The sequence below is a fragment of the Pantherophis guttatus genome, chromosome 2 (assembly GCF_059756535.1).
Source record: "Pantherophis guttatus breed Tessera chromosome 2, ASM5975653v1, whole genome shotgun sequence".
In the NCBI taxonomy this organism is placed as follows: domain Eukaryota; kingdom Metazoa; phylum Chordata; class Lepidosauria; order Squamata; family Colubridae; genus Pantherophis; species Pantherophis guttatus.
The window spans coordinates 267,171,143-267,193,345 of record NC_142064.1 but is presented as its reverse complement, the minus strand read 5'-3'; the positions used below and the strand labels follow the sequence as shown (position 1 = coordinate 267,193,345).

At 40.8% G+C, this 22,203-nt stretch overlaps 1 protein-coding gene across 1 annotated transcript in view; it reads right to left on the bottom strand.

The window, feature by feature from the left end:
• Window positions 1-3,571: 3,571 nt before the first annotated feature.
• The window catches only part of LOC132711721 (uncharacterized), a 37,272-nt gene continuing 18,640 nt past the window's right edge, over window positions 3,572-22,203 (bottom strand). Inside the window, exon 4 of the mRNA XM_087884483.1 lies at window positions 3,572-5,080. Coding sequence (XP_087740609.1) covers window positions 3,850-5,080 — 1,231 coding nt within the window. The 3' untranslated portion in view covers window positions 3,572-3,849. The remainder of the gene's footprint in view (window positions 5,081-22,203) is intronic.

Below are 22,203 nucleotides of genomic sequence, written 5' to 3'. Positions count from 1 at the left end.
GTATAGGGACTACTCAAAGGGCTGAAAAAAGTCATTTCTGACAGGTCCTCGCACTTTTGACTGGTCCTCACACTTATGACCATCCTCACATTTATGCCTGTGCAGCATTCTTAACAACCATGTCACTCATTTCATAACTGCTTTTCTTCAACATGGTATAAGATAGGGCAAAAAATGTAAAATGTCAGGACAGTCGTAAATTCGAGGACTGGTCAAAAGTGCGAGGACCAGTCAAAAATAACTTTTTCAGCCCTCTGAGTAGTCCCTGTGCACAAAAGGACTACCCAGAGGGCTGAAAAATGTGATTTCTGACAGGTCCTCGCACTTTTGACCGGTCTTCGCAGTTATGACTGGTCATCATTTATGCCCATTGTACCATTCTTAACAACCGTGTCACTCATTTCACAACTGCTTCTCTTCACCATGGTGACAAGATAGGGCAAAAACATAAATTGTGAGGACAGTCGTAAGTTCGAGGACTGGTCAAAAGTGCGAGGACCAGTCAAAAATAACTTTTTCAGCCCTCTGAGTAGTCCATATGCATAAAAGGATACATAAAAGGATACAGCAATAGAGGAGGTGGTAGGTTTGAGGAGAAAGATTGCTGTACAATAAAAAAGATGAAAGGGAAGAACGCCAACCCCACACAAATATAAAGATATTAAGATAAAGAATGAATTGTTAAACTTTAAAGAATAAAAGAGAACAAATAGGAATAAATAGCAATAATTAGAAACACATACAAACATACAACGTATTTTCTTTGAACAGAGTATTTGGCCGGTCCACAAATTTAAACAGTTGTAGGAGGTTAGCACCCACCCCTTTCCTAGAAGAATGAAATATTTTGGGAAATATTAAAAAGGCAGAATATTATATTTCCCTGGATGAGAAATGGAGAAGCATATTTTACAGACAAAGCAGCTCCCACCTTCCTGCCCCCCACCCTTTGTTAGTGGGTCAGAGGCAGAAAGTCCATCCTTTGTCAAAGGACATTTGCAACACAATAGCAACAGAAACTAACACAATGGGCCCCATCGAGCCATGTGATCCTGTCCACCATTAAAACATCTTTCCAAGCAGTCTCCATGTTTCCAGTGTCTTTTTCCCCACTTGGAGCAGAACCCAGAAGGATATTTCTTCCAACACAGTATTTAGTCATTTCAATTAAATTTACAATTTCTATATTTCCTTTTTACTATATTTATTCCTCATCTATTTTTAAAAAAAACCAACATTACCCTTCATCCTCATCTCTAATCTTAATCAAATTCAATTTTTCCCTTCTATTCTATATTATACCCCTTCGCATTGTCATCTATTTTCATATCCATCCTCACATTGGTTAATTATGTAATACAGTTGTTTAATACAAATTCAACATTTTAATATAAATCAATTAGTTATATAACTATCTTTTTTTGTATATTAATCAATATGAACATGAATATTCCAATTATTTCCAAGCAATCCAATTTCTTACAAATCAATTAATTATATTTATCAATAATAATAAACCAAATAATTTCCCCCATATATTCCTCCAAACCACAACTTAACCATTTCTGCTTTCAACACAATATACAATTAATAGTATCTCAATTATTACAATTCCCTAGTTAAATAGAGCTTTTTTTCTTTTGTGTTTTAAAATCTTGAACCTCCTCTTGCCCTAAATTTCCCATTGTTTGCAGTTTTGTACCTATCTGTTTTGGTGAGGAAAAAGAAAAAGAAATCTCTCTGCCTCATTTTGTCACATTGCAGCTAAGACCCTGCTTTTGCTTTCTCTTTTCAGCATAGCTAGGGGGGAAAAAACTTGCTCCAGGAATTTACCTCTTTGCAGGTAGCTCTTTGAAGCCCCGTGGCAAGAATTTAAAGTTTTTTTTCCCTCTAGCTATCAGCTGGGACTCCGGAGGCAGCAATAGATTGGGAGTGGGCGGGGTAAGCGAACGGCGACCGGGCGATCCAACAGAGGCAGAGGGTGAGGGTGAGTGAAGGCGTGGGGAGGGTGGCGAAAGAGGGCTTTGGCGACCCCTGTGAAATGGCCGTTCGACCCCCAAAGGGGTCGCGACCCCCAGGTTGAGAACCGCTGGCCTAGGGGTTTATTTTTTGTTTGTTTGTTTATTTAAGAATCAATTCCCCTTACCAGAGGGAGCCCCCTTGTGGAGTACTGTGAAGCTGTTACCATGGCAACTCCATTGTGATGTACATTAGAAGCCATTTTAAGACACAACAGGCTGAATCTTAACAGAACTTGAATACAAAATGCACACTATCACTGTCAAAAGTACTGTCATTTGACACTATAGATATAATTCATTCCTTTTCATTTCAGCAGCCCAGGCATTCCATAGTTATGTTGGAACACAGCCACACACCCACACCCTGAGGGGTGTTAGGAGTAACTTACCCCCACAGTATTTTTTTCCAGAGAGTAAGACATCTGTGTATCAAGTTGGGTTAAAATTGCTTGAGGTGTTCCAGAGTTATGCTGGAACACACAGACACAGACACGTGCACACACTCCAAGGGGTGTTAGGGGGGTCTTACTCCCACAGTATTTTTTTCCAGAGAATAAGTCATCTGTGTACCAAGTCTGGTTGAAATTGCTCCTAACAAAAAATTACGTAGGGCTTGTCCTTCTGCAGTCAAGCATGGGTAAAAATGGTATTTTTGTCATTCCTGGAGTGATAGATTCGGACTACACCGGGGTTATTTATATTCAATAGTGGACCAATTTGCACCAAATTTTGCCCATTTATTCTAGCCCTGCTCAACTCCTGCTTTTGCCTTATTTTGTCCCAGCAGGGGGAGAGCAAAAGGAGAGAGGGAAAGGTGGCTTCAGTTCCACTAACCTGGCCACTTGCATCATAGCTGCCATCACTACCCCGATAACATCCCAACAGCCCCGCCAGATCATTGTGTTGCAGGGTAAGGACACTGGAGTGGATGTTTGTGATCTCTGCCAAGCAGTGGCCTGCCACCTGAGCCCTGCCCAAGTGTGTGGGGTGTGTGGGGTTGTCAAAGTGCACGGTTTCTTTCAACTCACTTGCCTAATTCAGATTTGATCATTCAGGTCCGCCCCTTTATATTACATATTCATGTCAGCCTTTGGGAGCGCGACCTGCTCAGTAAATTGGGGGCCACCCTCACTTTGGAGGATTGAGACTACTGCCCTCCCGTTGACTTGGCTGGTTAAAGAGCCGGTGCGGATTGATCAATGGCCCATGTCACACGACAAATTGACGGCTCTCCACCAGTTGGTAAAAGATCAGCTGTTTGCTGGTCATGTTGTGCCGTTCACTAGCCCCTGTGTTTGTGATAAAAAAGAAAAGTGGCAACTGGCGTTCTTTGCATGATCTCCGTGCAGTTAATGCCTGTATTCAACCTATGGGCCCCTTGCAGTGCGGAATGCCCAATCCTAATTTGATTCTCCAAGACCATGAAGTGATGGTAATTGATTTAAAGGATTGTTTCTTTTCCATTCCTCTATGCCCCCCTAATCAGGAAAAGTTTGCATTTACCGTGCCTGCGGTGAATCATTCAGAACCTAATAAACATTATCACTGGATAGTTTTACCACAGGGAATTTATTTCTTTATTTCTTTATTGTTAAATTTGTATATCGCCCTTCTCCCTGAGGATTCAGGGTGGTGAACAGCCAAGTAAAAACATAAACTGCAAACATTAAAATACGATTAAAATATATATATTTTAACAATGGATCCCCCCAGACCTGCCTGGGCCACCACAGGCGCCCCACGACACAAGAGATGTCGAGCTGGCCATGTGACATCACCCCACCACACCCACCCACAAGATGAACCACAATCCTGATGTGGCCCTCAATCAAATTGTTTGACTCTGCTGCTCTGGTTTCTCTCCTGTGTGAGTCCTCTGGTGGTTCATCAAGGAAGAACGGTAACTGAAACATTTCCCACAATCTGGACACTTGCGTAGTTTCTCTCCTGTGTGAGTCTTTTGATGTTTCACCAGACTGGAATTGAGACTGAAGTTTTTCCCACATTCAGGACATTCAAAAGGTTTCTCTCCTGTGTGAGTCGTCTGGTGTATCACCAGGCTGGCATTCTGACTGAAACATTTCCCACACTCAGGACATTCAAAGGGTTTCTCTCCTGTGTGAGTCCTCTGGTGTTTCACCAGGTTGGAATTGTGACTGAAACTTTTCCCACACTCAGAACATTCAAAGGGTTTCTCTCCTGTGTGAGTCCTCTGGTGTATCAGCAGGCTGGAAATAACACTGAAACCTTTCCCACAATCAGGACATTCGAAGGGTTTCTCTCCTGTGTGAGTCCTTTGATGGATCACCAGACTGGAATTGTGACTGAAACTTTTCCCACAATCAGGACATTCAAAGGGTTTCTCTCCTGTGTGAGTCCTCTGGTGTATCACCAGGTGGGAATTCTGACTGAAACTTTTCCCACAATCAGGACATTCAAAGGGTTTCTCTCCTGTGTGAGTCCTCTGGTGTTTCACCAGGCTGGAATTCTGACTGAAACGTTTCCCACAATCAGGACATTCAAAGGGTTTCTCTCCTGTGTGAGTCTTTTGATGTTTCACCAGACTGGAATTGAGACTGAAGTTTTTCCCACATTCAGGACATTCAAAAGGTTTTTCTCCTGTGTGAGTTCTCTGGTGTATCAACAGGCTGGAATTGACACTGAAACCTTTCCCACAATCAGGACATTTGAAGGGTTTCTCTCCTGTGTGAGTCCTCTGGTGTTTCACCAGGTTGGAATTGTGACTGAAACTTTTCCCACACTGAGAACATTCAAACGGTTTCTCTCCTGTGTGAGTACTCTGGTGTATCAGCAGGCTGGAATTGACACTGAAACCTTTCCCACAATCAGGACATTTGAAGGGTTTCTCTCCTGTGTGAGTCCTCTGGTGTTTCACCAGGCTGGAATTGTGACTGAAATTTTTCCCACAATCAGGACATTCAAAGGGCTTCTCCCCTGTGTGAGTCCTCTGATGTTTCACCAGGCTGGAATTCTCACTGAAACTTTTCCCACAATCAGGACATTCAAAGGGTTTCTCTCCTGTGTGAGTCCTCTGGTGTCTTACCAGGTGGGAATTTGCAATGAAACTTTTCCCACAATGTGGACACTCATATGGTTTCTCCCTGGTGTGAGTCCTCTGATGTATCAGAAAGTTGCCATGCTTGCAAAAGCATTTACCACATTGGGAGCAGTTGTAGGGCATCTCTACTATGAGGATCTTTCTATGAATCGCAAGGGAGCTATTCTGACTAAAGTTTTCCCACATTCAGAGTATTTATATGGCTTTTGTTCAGTGTAGATCCTCTTGTGATTTGAACTCTTTACTTTTCCCACAATAGGCACATCTATGGAGCTTTTCCATCACTGACATTCTTGAGGAGGTCAAAAATATGTGTGATTCCTTATTTTGTTGGTGCCTGCATTACTGGCTGCCATATGTGACTATCCAATTGAAATTTTCTTCCCCACTGGCTTCCAGATATTTCCCTCTTTTTCTGAACGGAAAAATGATCTCCTTCGACCTTTTCGAGTAACGTATTCTTAAATTCTATATAATCTACTTTTTCCAGCTGCAAATCTCTTCATGATTTTCTCTTTTCTGTCTCTTAGCTGCTGATGAAGTAGACGAATTCTGCAGCTTTCTGAAGGAAATAGAACATATTTTTATTTCTGCTTCAATTTGCTTTGCTTTTCAATGTTGCTTGTTATTCTCAGTTGTCCAGTGTGCTTATGTTGGCATCATCTTTGTCTGTAAGATTCAAAAGAAAGTGTAAGTTTTATTCTTTATGAAAGGGTTGCAGAAGATGTGAAAAAAAGAAGTACAGGTAATCCTTTAGGTATGACTGGCCATTGAACAAATTTCTGAAGTTACAACACTCCCCCAAATGCTAAAAACGAATCTGCTCCAAAGTTGAATTTCTGCAGCGCCTCTCACCCCGGGAGTCCTTGACTCCTTCACTGCAGAGATGCTGCAGCATACCCACCCATCTATTTCCCTTCCATCTTGCCCAGTCAGTCCTCACAATCCCCAGACCCCAGTATGTTGGCCTGTTTTGCAATATACTATGTATTCCTCCCCAACCCCAGTCCCCCATCACCATTCACTTAGGAAATTTCTGATGAGCTCAGGAAGTCAGCTGGGCCACGTGGCATAATCAAGAAAAAGAAATATAAACTCTTTTCTTTCCATGGCAATTCTTTCACTCCAGCCAGCATAAATCGTTAGTGATTTACCCTGGCTGAGGAGGAAAGGATTGCCATGGAAGCAAAAGAGATGAGATTTCTTCTTTGCTCTACCAGCACAACACTAATGTAAAGCTAGTGCTAGTGGGGCTAAGAAGAAATCATGCCTATTTTGCTTCTGTTGCAATCCTTTTCTTTCCAGTTAGCATAAACTACTACGATTTCTTCTTAGCTACTGGCTTTTCTTTTGTAAAATACATGGTGACCAGTGCTGGATTGGTACCGGTTCGGCCCGGTTCGGCTGAACCAGTATTAGCGGTGGCAGGAGGCTTCGCCCACCCGCCCGGACCTCATCAAATATGCTCTGTGCATGCGCAGAAGTGGTGCATGTGCATGAACCATTAGCAAAGGTAAGGGAAACACACCATTGATGATGACGTGATGTAATATGTCATGTGTTGTTTATTTTGATTTTGATTTTATTTTATTTTGAATTTGCATACTGCCCTTCTCCCTGAGGACTCAGGGCGGTGAACACCCAAGTAAAAATATCAAGTACAAATATTAAAATACAATTAAAAGATATATATGAATTTGGCCCCATTAATTAAAAACGATAAACAAAACAATTAAAAACACGTAAAAAATTATGCCAGCCTGGTTTGCTGGAAAAAGAAGGTTTTAAGGGCACGGCGGAAGGCTCTGAGGTCTTGGATTCTCCTTATCTCTGGGGGCAACTGATTCCAGAGGGTAGGTGCCCCCACAGAGAAGGCCCTCCCCCTGGGGGTCACCAGCCTGCACTGTTTGGCTGATGGCACCCCGAGGAGGCCCTCTCTGTGGGAGCGCACGGGTCGATGGGAGGTCGTTGGTGGCAGCAGGCGGTCTCGAAGATAGCTAGGCCCTATGCCATGGAGCACTTTAAAGGTGATAACCAACATTTTTTTTTTATTGAAAAAGTTTTCAAATACAAATTCCCCCCCCTTTTTTTTCCCCTCTCCCTCCCCCTCCCTAACCCCCCCTCCCCACCCATCCCCCCCTGTGACTTCTTCATAACAAAAAAAAACCCTAATTCATAACAGATTACTTACTCCCTCCTCTAGATATTGACCTTTACTTACTAAAAATATTATTAATATTATAACATCCCCCTTTATCCATACATATCAAAAAAGAGAAAAGAAAGGAAAAAAAAAAGACATTATACTATGACATTATAAAATAACTTCTCCACTTTAAAACTATACGATAAGTCCTACTTTAACATTTAATCTTCTATATATATTACTATAACATTCCAAAGCGGCCTTCCCCATAAAATCTAGTTTAACATTTATTCCACTCTATCCATTTCCTCCACTCCCCTAAATATAACACTTAAAAATCCCTTTTCTTAGACTAATCAATCTACTAAATAGCTTATTCACCCACTATCATACAAAATTGCCATAGACAACATTTCTTAACATCTTTGATTCACTGCCCACACTTCTTAAAAATATATGTCTATATTTTCCATTATATCTAAATAAAAAAAAAGAAAAGACAATGACTTTAAATTTATAATCCATATAGTATCTTCTTTGAGGTCTTTCCACTGGATTGGTAGAACCAACATCCATAATCGGGTAACATAGCTTACTGGTGCAACAGTTTATTCAGGATCTTCAATCATATCTGCCCCCATCAGTAGTAAATATCTTCTTATATGTATAAAAGTAAAAACAACCACCCGAGTGACATTATAATTATATTCCATATAGTAATAATTGTGGGTTTCATCAGGATTATTAATTCCCATCATCGTAGTGGGTAACAACCCGATCTTCTGCATGCCCCAGCATAATTCTCTTGCCTTGTGATTCAAGATAATATAATATGTTTATCAACACAAAAAGAAATTCCAAAATGGATAATTCGAATCCATCAGTTTAAGGCTCGTTTCACGTCCCCAGATTACGGCCATGCAGAGATCTGCCACAAACCTCAGGATGATATTAACCAATACGTCGCCTCTTCTGTGTTTACACATAATCGTTCATATTTTAAAATCACTGGCTTCACTGTTGCCTGATTAGAAATTTCTGTTTTTATGCCACCTATTTCTTTTTTTCTTTTCTTTTTGTGGGTTTGGTTTCCATCCTGGTTCCCTTTCTGTAAAGTGTGTATCATCTGGTCGGTTTTTATTCTGCTTTGTAGATTGGTCTTGTTGGTTTTGCTTTTGTATCTCATATTTCTTTTTTATCCCTTGTATATCCCCTAATTGGTTTCCATGTTTATCCTTGCCTTGATAAGTCATCACATTAAGATTAGATGCCTCTTCTCTCAAATTTGTAGATAGTCCAGCTGGGGTATCCAATAAATCCAAAGGCAATTCATCTGGTACAGTCTCTGTAATTCGATATTTTACCTTTATTTCCGGCTCCTTCTGCTTATCCTGTATTATACCTGGAGATGTTAAGTTCATTTTCAACCTATTTTGATAAAATTCTTCCGCTCTTTCAACAGTATTTAGCTGATATCTTTCTCCTTGGTATCTAAATATAATACCCACTGGGGCGTCCCACCTGTAGGAGATATTTCTCTTTTTTAACTCATTCACCAGAAAACCAAATTTCTTCCTTTCCATCAATATCTTAGGTGGGAGTTCCTTGTAAATCCAAATCTTTCTTCCATACAATTGCAAATTAGAATTGAAGGAGTTTTGAACGATATTATTCCTAATCTCCTTATCTGTAAAATAAATCACCACATCTCTAGGCCATTGCCTTTGCTTAGCAATCCAGGAGTTGATTCGATAAACTCTGTCGATCCTACAAAACACTTCGTCAGGTTGAACCTTTAGAATCCCAGCTAGAAATTCAGAAGATATTTTCCTTAAATCATCTCTATTATTTTCCTGCAAACCTCTTAATCTTATCGCATATTCTGTAAAATTATATTGTACCATTAACATCTCTTTTTCAATCTTCTGTTGCAGATTTTCTGCATTACCATACTTTTGATCAGCATCCATTTTAGGTTTTTCTTCTAAGCTATTATCCTGAGTGTTTGTCAAATCATTTTCAATTTTTTGAATTCTATTGTCCAATTTATCTTGAATTTCTTCCATTTTAGACTCTAGTACAATAGTATTTGTGTCCAACTGTTTCATAAATCCTGTAAAACCATTAACCACTTTTGAGAGTTTTTTCTCCAAAAAATCAAACTTAGATTTCACCAGTTCTTTAATTTCCTGCTTAAATTTTTCAAATTGCTGATTCACAATCTCCTCCCTTCTTTCAATCTCCTCTATAAAAAATTCTATTATATTAAAGTCAGGTTTCTGAGACTGAAGAATTAAGACTTGTTCCTTTAAGTTGTTGGTGGGGGGATCCCCCCCCCTTCTTGTTTATCTGACTTTATGAGTCTCAGTGCCATGTTTCAGCCCAGGCAGGCTTTGTTAAAAAAAAAGCAAAAAAAAAGCAAGAAAAAAAAAAAGGGACTTCTTTCCAATCAACAACAATATCAGGTCTCCAAGGGAAAAAAAAAGAGAAAAAGACACAGGAGCAAAGTTTTGTCTACAAATGTAGCCAGTGGTATTTATTCCGCTACATTGTAGTAATAGAAAACGGAAAGACTTCCCTTTCAGCCTCTCCTCCAGCCAACGCCATTTTAAAAGGCTTCTTTTTTTTCCCCCTCTTTCTTTTCCTCCTCTCTCTTAAGTAATTTTTTTTTTTAAAAAAAAATCAGTAAAATACTTGCAGTTCAATATTACAGGTCCAGCTCACATTTTCTTTGAGTAGTCTGTTAAATTTGCAGGCTTGCTTTTGACGCCTGGCTCTGCATCAGCAGAGGTCTCCCAAAGCCCGGAGCGGCGGCTGGGGATACGGGGCATCTCATCCGCTCCGTCCCAAAAGTAAAAAAAAAACTTTTGGGACTCCGCAGAGAGTTCTACCCACCCCTGCCGGCTCTATCTCCGTTTCCTCATGGAAACGGAGTTTTTTCGAGCCGCCATTCCGTTGTGAAGGCGGCTCTAACAGGCGATGGAAGCTGACGATCCCAAAGGAACGTCTGGCAGCGGCAAACAGCAACCCGGAAGTCGTGATAACCAACATCTTGAAGCGCAGCCGGAAGACCACCAGGAGCCAGTGCAGCTCATGCAGGAGCGGTGTTACATGGGAGCGCCATGCTGCTCCCGTCACTACCCGCGCTGCTGCATTCTGGACCAGTTGGAGCCTCCGGGTACACTTCAAGGGGAGCCCCATGTAGAGACCGTTGCAGTAGTCACGGCGAGAGGTGACGAGGGCATGAGTGACTGTGCACAGGGAATCCCGATCAAGAAAGGGTCGCAACTGGCGAATCAGGCGAACCTGACAAAAGGTCCCCCTGGTTACAGCCGTCAGATGTTCCTCCAAGGACAGCTGCATATCCAGGAGGACTCCCAGATTGCGAGCCCTCTCTGTGGGGGCCAACGACTTGCCCCCAATAGTCAGTGATGGAGTCAACTGACTATATCGGGATGCCGGGAGCCACAGCCACTCAGTCTTGGAAGGGTTGAGCTTGAGCCTGTTCCTCCCCGTCCAGATCCGCACAGCCTCCAGGCACTGGGACATCTGGGTGTCATCAGCGTACTGGTGGTATCTCACCCCGAAGCCACGGATGATCTTGCCCAGCGGCTTCACATAAATGTTGAACAGGAGGGGCGAGAGGACCGACCCCTGAGGCACTCCACATATAAGACGCCTCGAGGTCGACCTCTGCCCCCCTGCCAACACGAACTGCGACCGGTCGGAGAGAAAGGAGGAGAACCACTGTAACACGGTGCCCCCCATCCCCAACTCTTCTAACCGGTGCAGCATGATACCATGGTCGATGGTATCAAAAGCCACTGAGAGATCTAACAGGACCAGAACAGAGGAGCAACCCCTGTCCCGAGCTCTCCAGAGATCATCAACCAACACGACCAATGCCGTTTCCGTGCTGTGCCTGGGCCTGAAACCCGACTGGAACAGATCTAGATAGGATGTTTCCTCCAGGAATTGCGGGAACTGTCGCACGACCACACTCTCAACAACCTTCGCCATGAAGCGAAGGTTGGAGACAGGACGGTAGTTGGCCAATATTGCCGGATCCAGGGACGGCTTCTTGAGGAGAGGCCTCACCACCGCCTTTTTCAAGGCGGCGGGGAAGTGACCCTCACTCAACGAAGCGTTGATAACACCCTGGAGCCAGCCTCGTGTAACCTCCCGGGAGGCCAGTACCAACCAGGAGGGACACGGGTCCAGTAAACATGTCGCCGCACTAAGTCTCCCCAAAATCCTGTCCACATCATCGGGAGTCACAGCATCAAACTCCTCCCAGGTAACATTCTCAAGACTATTCCTTGTCACCCTGCCCTGATCTACCCAGTCAGAGTCCACATCCCCCCGGATCTGAGCGATTTTGTCATACAGGTATTGTCCGAAATCCTCCGTCCTGCCTTCCAAGGGATCCTCCCGCGCTCCCGGATGGAGCAGGGAGCGGGTTACCCTGAACAGGGCAGCCGGACGATTCCCTGATGACGCAATAGAGGCGGAAAAGTAATTAAACTTTGCCGTCTTTATCGCCACTAGGTAGGTCTTAATATGCGACCTTACCAGTGTTCGGTCAGATTCAGCGAGACTGGCCCTCCAACCGCTCTCTAGGCGTCTTGTTGTTCATCTGAAGTTGTATTTACCTACTTTTAAGAGTGTAAAGACCAGATGATTTGTAGTATGTCCTGATACATAAAACTGTACCACTCAAAGAGGGTGAACATTGTTTTTCACATAACTGAATATCTAGAAGCACTGGGGATAGATTATTCAACTGCAGATTATCCAACTGCAGAGAGACTTACATTTACACCTACAAATGTATATATGTGAAAAATCCATGTTTTCAGCCTAAAAAATGTCCCAAAATGGTTACAATTAAACCTTCTCAGCTAAATTTAGAGATGTGGGGGCTTTAACTGATGAAATGATGCGTAAAGCCTTTGCAAAATTTGAACCACCAGTTATACCGATGGAAGTCCTCAGCTCCAAATAAGAAAATACTGTCCTCCTGTCCACAATTCCTCTGGTGACATCCCCTTTCAAGGAGTCCTCACATTTGGGACTGGGATCTGTGTCACTAAGCAGCCCGATCATGAAGCATGATGTCACATAACTGCCAACTTACATCTGTTCCTCTGGAGTTGTTAAGCAAACCACTGTGGGTTGTTAAAGGCAATTTCACATGACTGTCACTTGCAATTTCTTGCCATCCTCACTAACTTTGCCTATGAGAAACAAGCTGGGAAGGTCAAAAATGGGGATCATGATGGTGGGATGTTGCGACCATCTTAAATGTGCATCGGTTGGCAGCATCCAAACCAAATAGCCCAACTTGCTTCTGGCCTCTCCTCCAACTTGCCCTCAACTCACCTTCCAGCTGATGCTTCAACTTTTAGAAGAGCACAAAAGCTGCTCTGCAAGTCACCTTCCACCCATGAGTGATCTGGTACAGGAAATTCGTCTGTGCTTCTCTTCTTCCTCATTCCTTTCTAGCAATACAGTACTTGATGGTTTTAACTCCTTTAAGGATGAACCACAGATGCAGCTACTGTATTGATGGCTTTGTAGGCGCAGAAGTGACCGCCATCTCCTGACCGGAGGCAAAAAAACACGCTTGTCCCGTTTCTGCCTAAGGCGTTGGCAAGATGTTGTCACTGATTATATGCTATCAAGTTGTTTTAAACTCCTAGCAACCTATCTTTGCAACAGAGCCAAGTAAAAGAGTGAAATGTGAAGCTACTTAAGCTTCTGAAGATGAGCTACATGCTGAGCCCTAAATGTTCATGAAGTTCTTACAGAATTACAGAGTAAGAGTTGGAAGGGACCAACTCTCCAAGCAGGAGAACCTATATCATCCCAGTCAAATGGCTCTCCAGTCTCCTCTTAAAAGCCTCCACCGATGGAACAACCACAGGTTGAGAGGCAATTTGTTCCACTGATTGTTGTCACTGACAACATTTCTTCCTAATTCTATAAAATTCTCCCTCTGTTACTTTTTGTCCTACTTTCAGGCACTTTGGGGAATAGGTCGACCCCCTTTTCTGCGTCAGCCCCTCAACTACTGAAAGACTGCTATCATGAGACTTCCGGTGGCTCCGCGAAACGCCGACGGAGCTCCTTTTAGGAGCTCCAGCCCCATGACTCCGTATAGCCGCTAGAACAGCGAAAATCAGCTGTCTAGTGGCTTTAAAACTCTCCCCCAGGGAAAAGGGGGAGAGAAGAGTAGAAGGGTCTGGGTAGAGCTCCCCTAGACCCCCAGGCTTTTTTTTTTTAAGCCTGGGGTTTCCAGGGTGAGAGCTCCCTGAAAGCCCTTCAAAGCTCTGGAGCCGGGACGCGTCTGCTTAAAGCAGACTGAAGCGTCGCGACCACACCAGCAAGTAACTAAAAGGATTATAAAGAATTTGGATTTTGGATTTTGGATGCTGGCAGAGTTAATCCAGGAGACTAAAAATGCAAGTATTGTACGTTAACTCTGTTTAAAAAAAGATGGCGCCTTAGGGTTTGAAAATGAAACTTATAAGTAAAAGTCCTTGTTAACATCAGTAACATTGTTAAAGCTATCGGGTTATTCAAGAAAAAGATTTAAAGTGGAAGTGGAATGGAAAAGACTGTGGTATTGATTTTAACTAACTTATATCTCTAATTTGCTTGGAAATAACTGGAGTTAATGACCTGATAGCCGAATTAATACAAACATAAAGAGACAATTGAAAAATGGCCAAAATTAAAGATGGATTATATGAGTCAGCAAACTTACAAGTAGTGACTGCGAAGGACTTAAAAGAGTTTTTAAAATCTTTTACTGCTGAGATAAGACAGATAATTAAAAGAACTATTCAAGATTTTAAATTGGGGAATAATAATGACTTGCTGGCTGGAAAAGAGGAAGAAATTAATCAGGACAATGCGCCTTTGGAGGATAGAAGAGACATGGCTGGGGCTAAAATGGAGGTTATTATATCGAAAACACAGGTTTCCATTCAATTAACTGAGTGTGGGAAGAGGCTTTCATTCAATTAACCGAGAAGCAGCAAGAAGACTCTTTCCTGCAGGTTGATAAATATTTTGACAAGTTTTGGCTCTACAGACAGAATCAATATATAAGGAACGAACTGATGGATTACAAATGCACGAAGAGTTGAAATGGGGGCTTCAAATTAAAGGAAACAATCCCAAGAAGAGAACGAATTCCTAAGACATACCAACTACAATTTCAAACCCAAAAATTTTTGAAAATAAAAGCAGGGGGAGGAGCAATGCTGAAGAAGAAAGTATTGTTGAAGAAGGACTGGAAAAAATATAGAAAGAAAGAAAGACTGGAGACTTCCGGTTTCCCTGTCTTCGGCGACGGCGGTGCCTTTTGAAGCTCCGCCAGCCCCACCGCCTGTAGAGCCGCTTCGCGACCCAGAAGCGGCTCGAAAACTTCAAAATCCTCAGGATTGCTGAAGCAGAGATCGCAGGGCACAGGTCGAGCCCCTGTAACCCCCCAGGGAATTGTTTCTGGGGAGAGAACAGGCGCGGCTCCCTCCCAACCTGTTGAAACTCCGGGCGACGTGGGACGATTCTCCTTTTGCAGAACAAGCCGGCTGCAGGAAACTCAAAGCGAAAAGAACCAGCTTTAATAAACAGCGAAACTATCTGAACCCTGAAACTTGGAAACGCAAGTATTAGCGCTTTATTGACTTTTTAATCTGAGAAAAATGCGAATGAGTGAAAGTGCTTTGAAAAAACATGGCGCTCAGCCTTAGAGTTAACGAGCCAGCGAGTGTGGATTGGTGAAGTTATCTTGCTTTGTTACAAAGTTTCCAAGTTGCTACAAAGTTGCCTTGTTTGTAATAAGAGAAACAAGTGAAAAATTTCTCCCTTTTCAATACTTGACTTTGCTTTACTTCAGCTTTTACCTGATCAAATCTGGGGGACTTTTTTAGAAGTCTTTGTGCAGGAGGGAAAGGAAAAGGAACTTCCCTCTTTAGAAAAACTAGACTACGTGGCAGGATGGCTTCAAAGAAGCAGGAAGGGAAGGCAACGGGGGGGGGGATCCCCCACACACAAACATGAAACGCAGCTTCCCCCTGCTCAACAGCTACAGACTCAGAAAAAAGAATTTGATGTGGGAGATTTAAAAGAATTTATTTCTAAAACTTTGGATGATAAATTTCAAAAATCTCAACAGGAGATAGATGATAAACTTCAAAAATCACATCAGGAATTTATGCAGGAAATTAATGAAGTTAAAGATATGGTGAAACAGAACCAAAACAAGGTGACCAAAAAAATATCAGAAGTGGCATCTGGCCTGGCAGAATTTATCGGGAAAGTTGATTTTAAAGTTGAAGAACTTAAATCAGAAGTTAATGTTAAGATGAAAGACAATGATTATAAAATTGCTGATGTTGACAATAAAATGCAAAGAGTTGAAAACGAGATTGTCATGATACAATTCAGGGCAATGGAGTTTGCTATACGGCTTCGAGGAATTCGAGAGGAGGAAAGACAGGATCTGAGACAAGTTTGTTCTGAGGCCCTGGCCAAGATTATACAAGTTAATCCTGATGTGGTTTTTCACAAAATAGACAAAATTTACAGAGTGAATTCTTGGGTGGCCAGACAAAGACAATTACCTAGAGATGTGGTCATATATTTTACAGATAGAGAAATAAGAAACGATATCCTGCAAAAATCCTTTTATACTTCTGTGCAAGTGGGGGGCTCACGAATTGGAATTTATAAAGAATTACCTCCTAAAATGCTGAAAGCTAGAAAAGAATTTGGCTTTCTTGTTAAGGAATTGCAAAATTTACAGATACCTTTCCGGTGAGACGCCCCAGTTGGTATAATTTTCAGATATAAGGGAGAAAGATATCATTTGAATACCGTGGAGAAGGCACAGCACTTCTACACTACTATTCTTAAGGAAAGAACACCATCTCCACGTACATCTATAGTTTTGGAGATTAAGGAGAGTGAAGAGAAGCAACCTCAACGAGAATTGCAAGAACAGTCTAAGCAGGAATTAGAGGAAATGCAAGGTGCAGAAGGAGGTTTTCTGGATGAGCCTTTGCTGGAATCTTCTCCAATTTTGGACCCGACTCGGATGATTGAAGTTAAGGACCAACGTATAACTCGAGCTCAATCTAAGTTACTTAAACAAAAGCAACAACAACAACAGGAAAGACAAGACAAGGAGGCAGTTAAGAGTACTGCACAAGAGATTGGAGCCATGGGGGGAGCGAGATCGAAGCTTTCGGATGATCTTCAATTATTCTGCTCTTTGCTCCAGAAAGAGGGAGATGATGTTTAAGTGTTTATCTTGGAATGTTAATGGGTTGAATTCAGCACAGAAAAGGAAGAAACTATTTACATATTTGAAACAATTTAATAATGATATAATTTGTTTACAAGAAACGCATATCACAACTCAAGATCAAAAATATTTGATAAACTCCAAACTAGGAACACATTTTATATCTTCAACTTCGCCAAAAAAGAATGGTGTGGTTATTTATGTAAATAAAAAGTTAACAGCTAAAGTTATAGAAGCAGATGAAGATGGTAGGTTTGTAGCAATTGAATTGCTTACAGCAAATGGCCAAATTCTTCTGATTGGAATTTATGCTCCCAATCAACAACAGGACCATTTCTATAAGATGTTACATACTAAAATACTGCAATGGGATTACAGATCTATTTTAATTATGGGAGACTGGAATGGAGTAATTGATTCTAAATTAGATAAAAAGAGTTTGGCAAAGTCTAGGATCAGATTACCACAGACCTTTTTTGACATGAAAGAAGATATGGAACTAAAAGATGTTTGGAGAATACATAATCCAAAAGAATTGGACTACACTTTTTTAACTATATGCCAAAGAGGAGGTGCAGAATGGACTTATAGAAAAATATTTAAATGATAAAAGAGTTACAAAAATTACTGATCAACAAAAGGAAAGAATGAATTATCCTATAACAGAGGAGGAGATAATAGTAGCAATTAAACAGTTAAAAATAGCCAAAGCTCCTGGCACGGATGGTTTGACCGCAGTGTATTACAAAACTTTGCAAGCTGAAATGGTGGGACAACTCAGAGATTTATTTTGCAATATTCAACAAGGGGGTAAAATACCCCCATCATGGACAACTGCTTATATATCTTTGATACCAAAAGAACAAGTCGGTCCTAAAAAACCAGAGAATTATAGACCAATATCTCTTTTGAATACAGATTATAAAATCTATGCGAAAGTATTAGCCAACAGGTTGATGCCAGTAATCCAAAAGGTGATTCATGATGATCAAGCGGGATTTATCGAGGGCAGACACATGAAGGATAATGTAAGGCAAGTAATAGATTTATTGGAATATCTTGAGAAGAATAAACAGATTCCTGCAGTGCTGGTCTTTCTGGATGCTGAGAAGGCCTTTGATAGAGTGGATTGGAATTTTCTATTAAAGACTTTAAAAAAGATGGATTTTGGGGATCAATTTATACAGGTGATTTCAGCAATTTACCAAGAGCAAAAGGCACAGATCATCATTAATGGAAGTTTAACAACAGAGTTTAAAATTGAAAAAGGAACAAGACAGGGATGTCCGTTGTCCCCACTTTTATTTATTCTAACACTAGAAGTCTTGCTAAACACAATACGGGACTCTAATATCTTGAAAGGTATAATGATTAGGCAAGAGGATTACAGAATAAAGGCATTTGCAGATGATCTGGTTGTTACCCTATCACAACCAATGGAATCAATAATCCTGATGAAGGACATTATACATGACTATGGTAAAGTTTCAGGTTTTAGACTGAATCCAAAAAAGACTAAAATGATAGCTAAAAACATGACACAAGATCGTAAACATGCGCTTGAAAGAAGGGCAGGTTTTGAGACTGTACCTAAGGTAAAATATCTAGGAGTTCAGGTTGCAGAATCAAACATGAAATTGTTTCAAAATAACTATGAGGTGTTGTGGCGAGAGGTGCAGAAAGACATGGAGACTTGGAAAAAACTGCAGCTGTCTCTACTTGGAAGAATAGCGGCAGTTAAGATGAACATTTTGCCAAGATTTCTTTTTTTGTTTCAAATGATTCCGGTGCTTAAAAGTGATAAACAATTGAAAGTCTGGCAAACTGGACTCAATAAGTTTGTTTGGAATGAGAAAAAGCCGAGAGTGAAATTGAAAATTATGCAAGATGTTCCAGAAAGAGGAGGTCTTAAACTTCCAAACCTACAGTTATATTATGATGCAGCAGCTTTAACTTTAACAAGTGATTGGTTTGGAAGTAAAAAGGCTGGAATATTGAATGCAGAAAGTTTTGATCTTGAATTTGGATGGCATGCTTACTTATTTTATGATGACAAAGTTGATAAAGTATTTAAAAGTCATATACTTAGAGACTCTTTGATGAGAGTTTGGAAGAAGCATCGACTCAAATGGGATTATAAAATACCGCTATGGCTGGATCTTGGCCATACTTTGTGGAATACAAATATAATGTCACTCGGGGGGGTTTTATACAAAGAGGTTCTTTTTACAGATGCGGGCAGATGGCAGCTGAAGACATTGCAGACACTGTTGGACGAAGGGATTAATTTAACTTGGTTACAATATAATCAATTACAATTGAGATGGAAAGAGGACCAAAAAACTGGTATTATGTTGCACGAGGAAGAATTGGTTAGACATATAAGAGAGAAAGGTCCAATGCATATCAAAAGGCTTTATAATGTTTTGCTAGAAAGGGACTCAGAAACTGAATTAGTTAAAAACTGTATGATTAAGTGGGCACAAAATTTTGAAGAACCAGTGATGTTGGAAACATGGGAAAAAATTTGGGTTCAGAATGTTAAATTTACACAGTCGCAGAACCTGAGGGAAAATTTCTATAAAATGTTTTATAGATGGCATTTAGATCCCAAAAAGTTGTCATGTATGTACCCTAATGTTCAGCCAAAATGTTGGAGATGTGAATGTTTGGATGCTACGTATTATCATGTTTGGTGGACCTGTAGGAAAGTTAAGGCTTTTTGGATAAAAATTTGGTGGGTCATGCAGAATGTTTTGAAGAAAAAAATTCAATTTTCTCCACAACTGTTTTTATTGGGTATAGTTAAGGGTTTTACATTGGGTGAAACAAAATTGATATTGTATATGATAACAGCAGCAAGATTGTTGATAGGTAAATACTGGAAGAATGAAGCTTTGCCCACTATCGAGGAATGGACCTTGAAAATGGCCAGTTTTGCAGAGATGGCGAAGATTTCAGCATACTTAAAAGATTGTTCACAAGAGACTTATGAATGGGAATGGAAAAGGTGGATAGAATATGTTCAGAACAAATATCAAACTAGAAAGTATCAAATAGCTTTTATTTGAAAATAATGTATTAGAAATATTTTAATGTAATGAGGTAAAGAGAAAAATTATACAGGGGAGGGAGGGGTTCAAGTTTACATATAAGTGTTATATTATGGGGTTGTTGTTTTTTTGTTGTGTTTTCTTTTTACCAGTTATGAGTATATTATAGGGAAGTCTGGGGGGAGGGGAGGGTTAGGGAGGGTTAGGGAGGATGGGAAGTTTGGGGGGGGGGAGGTGGGGGGGGAAAAGGGGTGAAAATGTAATTGTAAAACTTTTGCAATAAAAAAAAGAAAGAAAGAAAGACTGGTCATATTTTGGAGATTGTCTCATGATGTTAAAAGATTTAATTAAAGTTGGAAAACTTGAATTTTATGGTAGTTTTAAAGTATTGAAGTTTAAAGGTAAAAAAATATAAAAAGAAAGAAAGACTGGTCATATTTTGGAGATTGTCTCATGATGTTAAAAGATTTAATTAAAGTTGGATAACTTTTGAATTTTATGGTAGTTTTAAAGTATTGAAGTTTAAAGGTGGATAACTTAAAATTTAATGGATAATTTTTTGAAATTTTTGAAACTTATATTTTGGAGAATGTTCTGCTAATGTATTAAGAGATTTTAAAACATTTAAAATAAGATTATGTTTTTGTTTTTTTTTACAAATGTGAAATGTGATAAGAGAATTTATAAAAGGAAGGTTGAAGTATAATTTTTAAAAGGGGAGTTAACAAGTGTGAGAGAGTTTTGAATTCTGTAATAGTTAGCATGTTTTAGCTTATTTTTGTTAAATGCTATATCCTGTTTTTGCTCTGGGAAGTCAGGGGGGGATTGGGGGGGGTTGGGGGGGGATAAAATGATGTATGATAATGTTTGGTTGTTTGAATATAAAAAATAAAAAACTTTTGTTTAAAAAAAAAAGAAAAAAGAAAGACTGCTATCATGTCACCCTTAGACGGTCTCTGCATTAAATTACACATACCCAGTTCCTGCACCCGCTCATCGGATATTTTAGCCTCCTCTCACCTCTATCTTTGTTGCTCTTTTCTGCGCACTTTTTCCTGTGTCTCAAAATCTTTTTTATATCACGGTGACTAAAACTGGATGCAATATTGCAAATGTGGCCTTACTAAGATTTTATAAAGCGATACTAATGCTTCACGTGATCTTGATTCTATCCCTCTGTTACTGCAGCCCACCACTGCCTTGGCTCTATTGACAGCTGCCACACAACTGCTGGCTCACATTGAAGTGATTGTCCACTCGGATTCCAAGATCCCTCTTGCAATTACTGCTATTGAGAATATTGCTCTTCTATAGCTGTGCAGATGGTAGACACAGAACTACGACAACACCAAGCCTGTGACTTACAGATAGTCCTCGTCTTACGACATTTTGGGTGCTTGGCAACCAGCCCTGCAGTTGTGGCCTTTCATAGCATCCTGCAGTCACATGACCATGATTTACATTTTTGCCAGAAACCCATGCTTCTATCCCTAGTGAACAATGGGTTTGCTTAATGATTGTAGCATTCACTTAACAATTGCCGTGTTTGAATGAAATTGAATCAACTGGGTAGGGAATCTATGAGTCACCACAAAAAGGGGAATGCAGAAGTAAACTCAAGTGCCCCACTGACCACTCAGTAACAGTAACAGAGTTGGAAGGGACCCTGGAGGTCATCTGGACAGTTTGCCTTCAGAAGTTGTGGGAGCTTCATCACTGGAAGCTTTCAAGGAGAGACTGGATTGCCATCCATCGGAAATGATACAGGCTTTCCTGTATGAGCAGGGGGTTGGACTAAGAGTAACAGAATTGGAAAGGACCTTGGAGGTTATCTAGTCCAACCCCCTGCTCTGGCTAAATGACCAGATGACCTCCAAGGTCCTTTCCAACTCCTGTTATTCTGTTAATCCGAGGCTTTGGTGAACATGACAATAGAGTCACGATTCATCAAAGGAAGAGACGCCGCTTGCAACTCAATAGCCCCGATGCTCTTTTTGTCATTTTGTTCTCCCCACCTGTGACGCCTCCGCACCGTCCTTTTATTTTATTTATTTTTTTATTTTTATTTTTTTTAATTTGATTTATATGCCGCCCTTCTCCGAAGACTCAGTGCGGCTTACAAGGTGCTCAGCAATAGCCTTCATCCTTTTGTATATTTATACAAAGTCAGCTTATTGCCCCCACAAACTGGGTCCTCATTTCACCTACCTTAGAAAGGATGGAAGGCTGAGTCAACCTTGAGCCTTGGCGAGATTCGAACCCTGCAGTAATTGCAGGCAGCTGGTCTTAATAACCAGCTTAATAACAGGGTGCCTTAAACCCCTGTACTACCAAGGCTCTTATGCCTTTCCCCGCACCTGGATTGCGGAGCTGTGTGCTCTGCTTGAACATGGAGGCTCAATTTTCTATAGGAAGAGAGAGCTCTGCAAGGACCAACTGTTGTATCCTCTCCTTTACCAGGAGAGCGTTAAATAGGTGCAGCTTTTTTTTTAAAAAAAAGAAATTATTTACTCAAGGATAATTTCCCTTTAACTCCCCCCCTCCCCCTTCCTGGATTTATTCTCTGATCTGATCATTTTCTGAAAGTT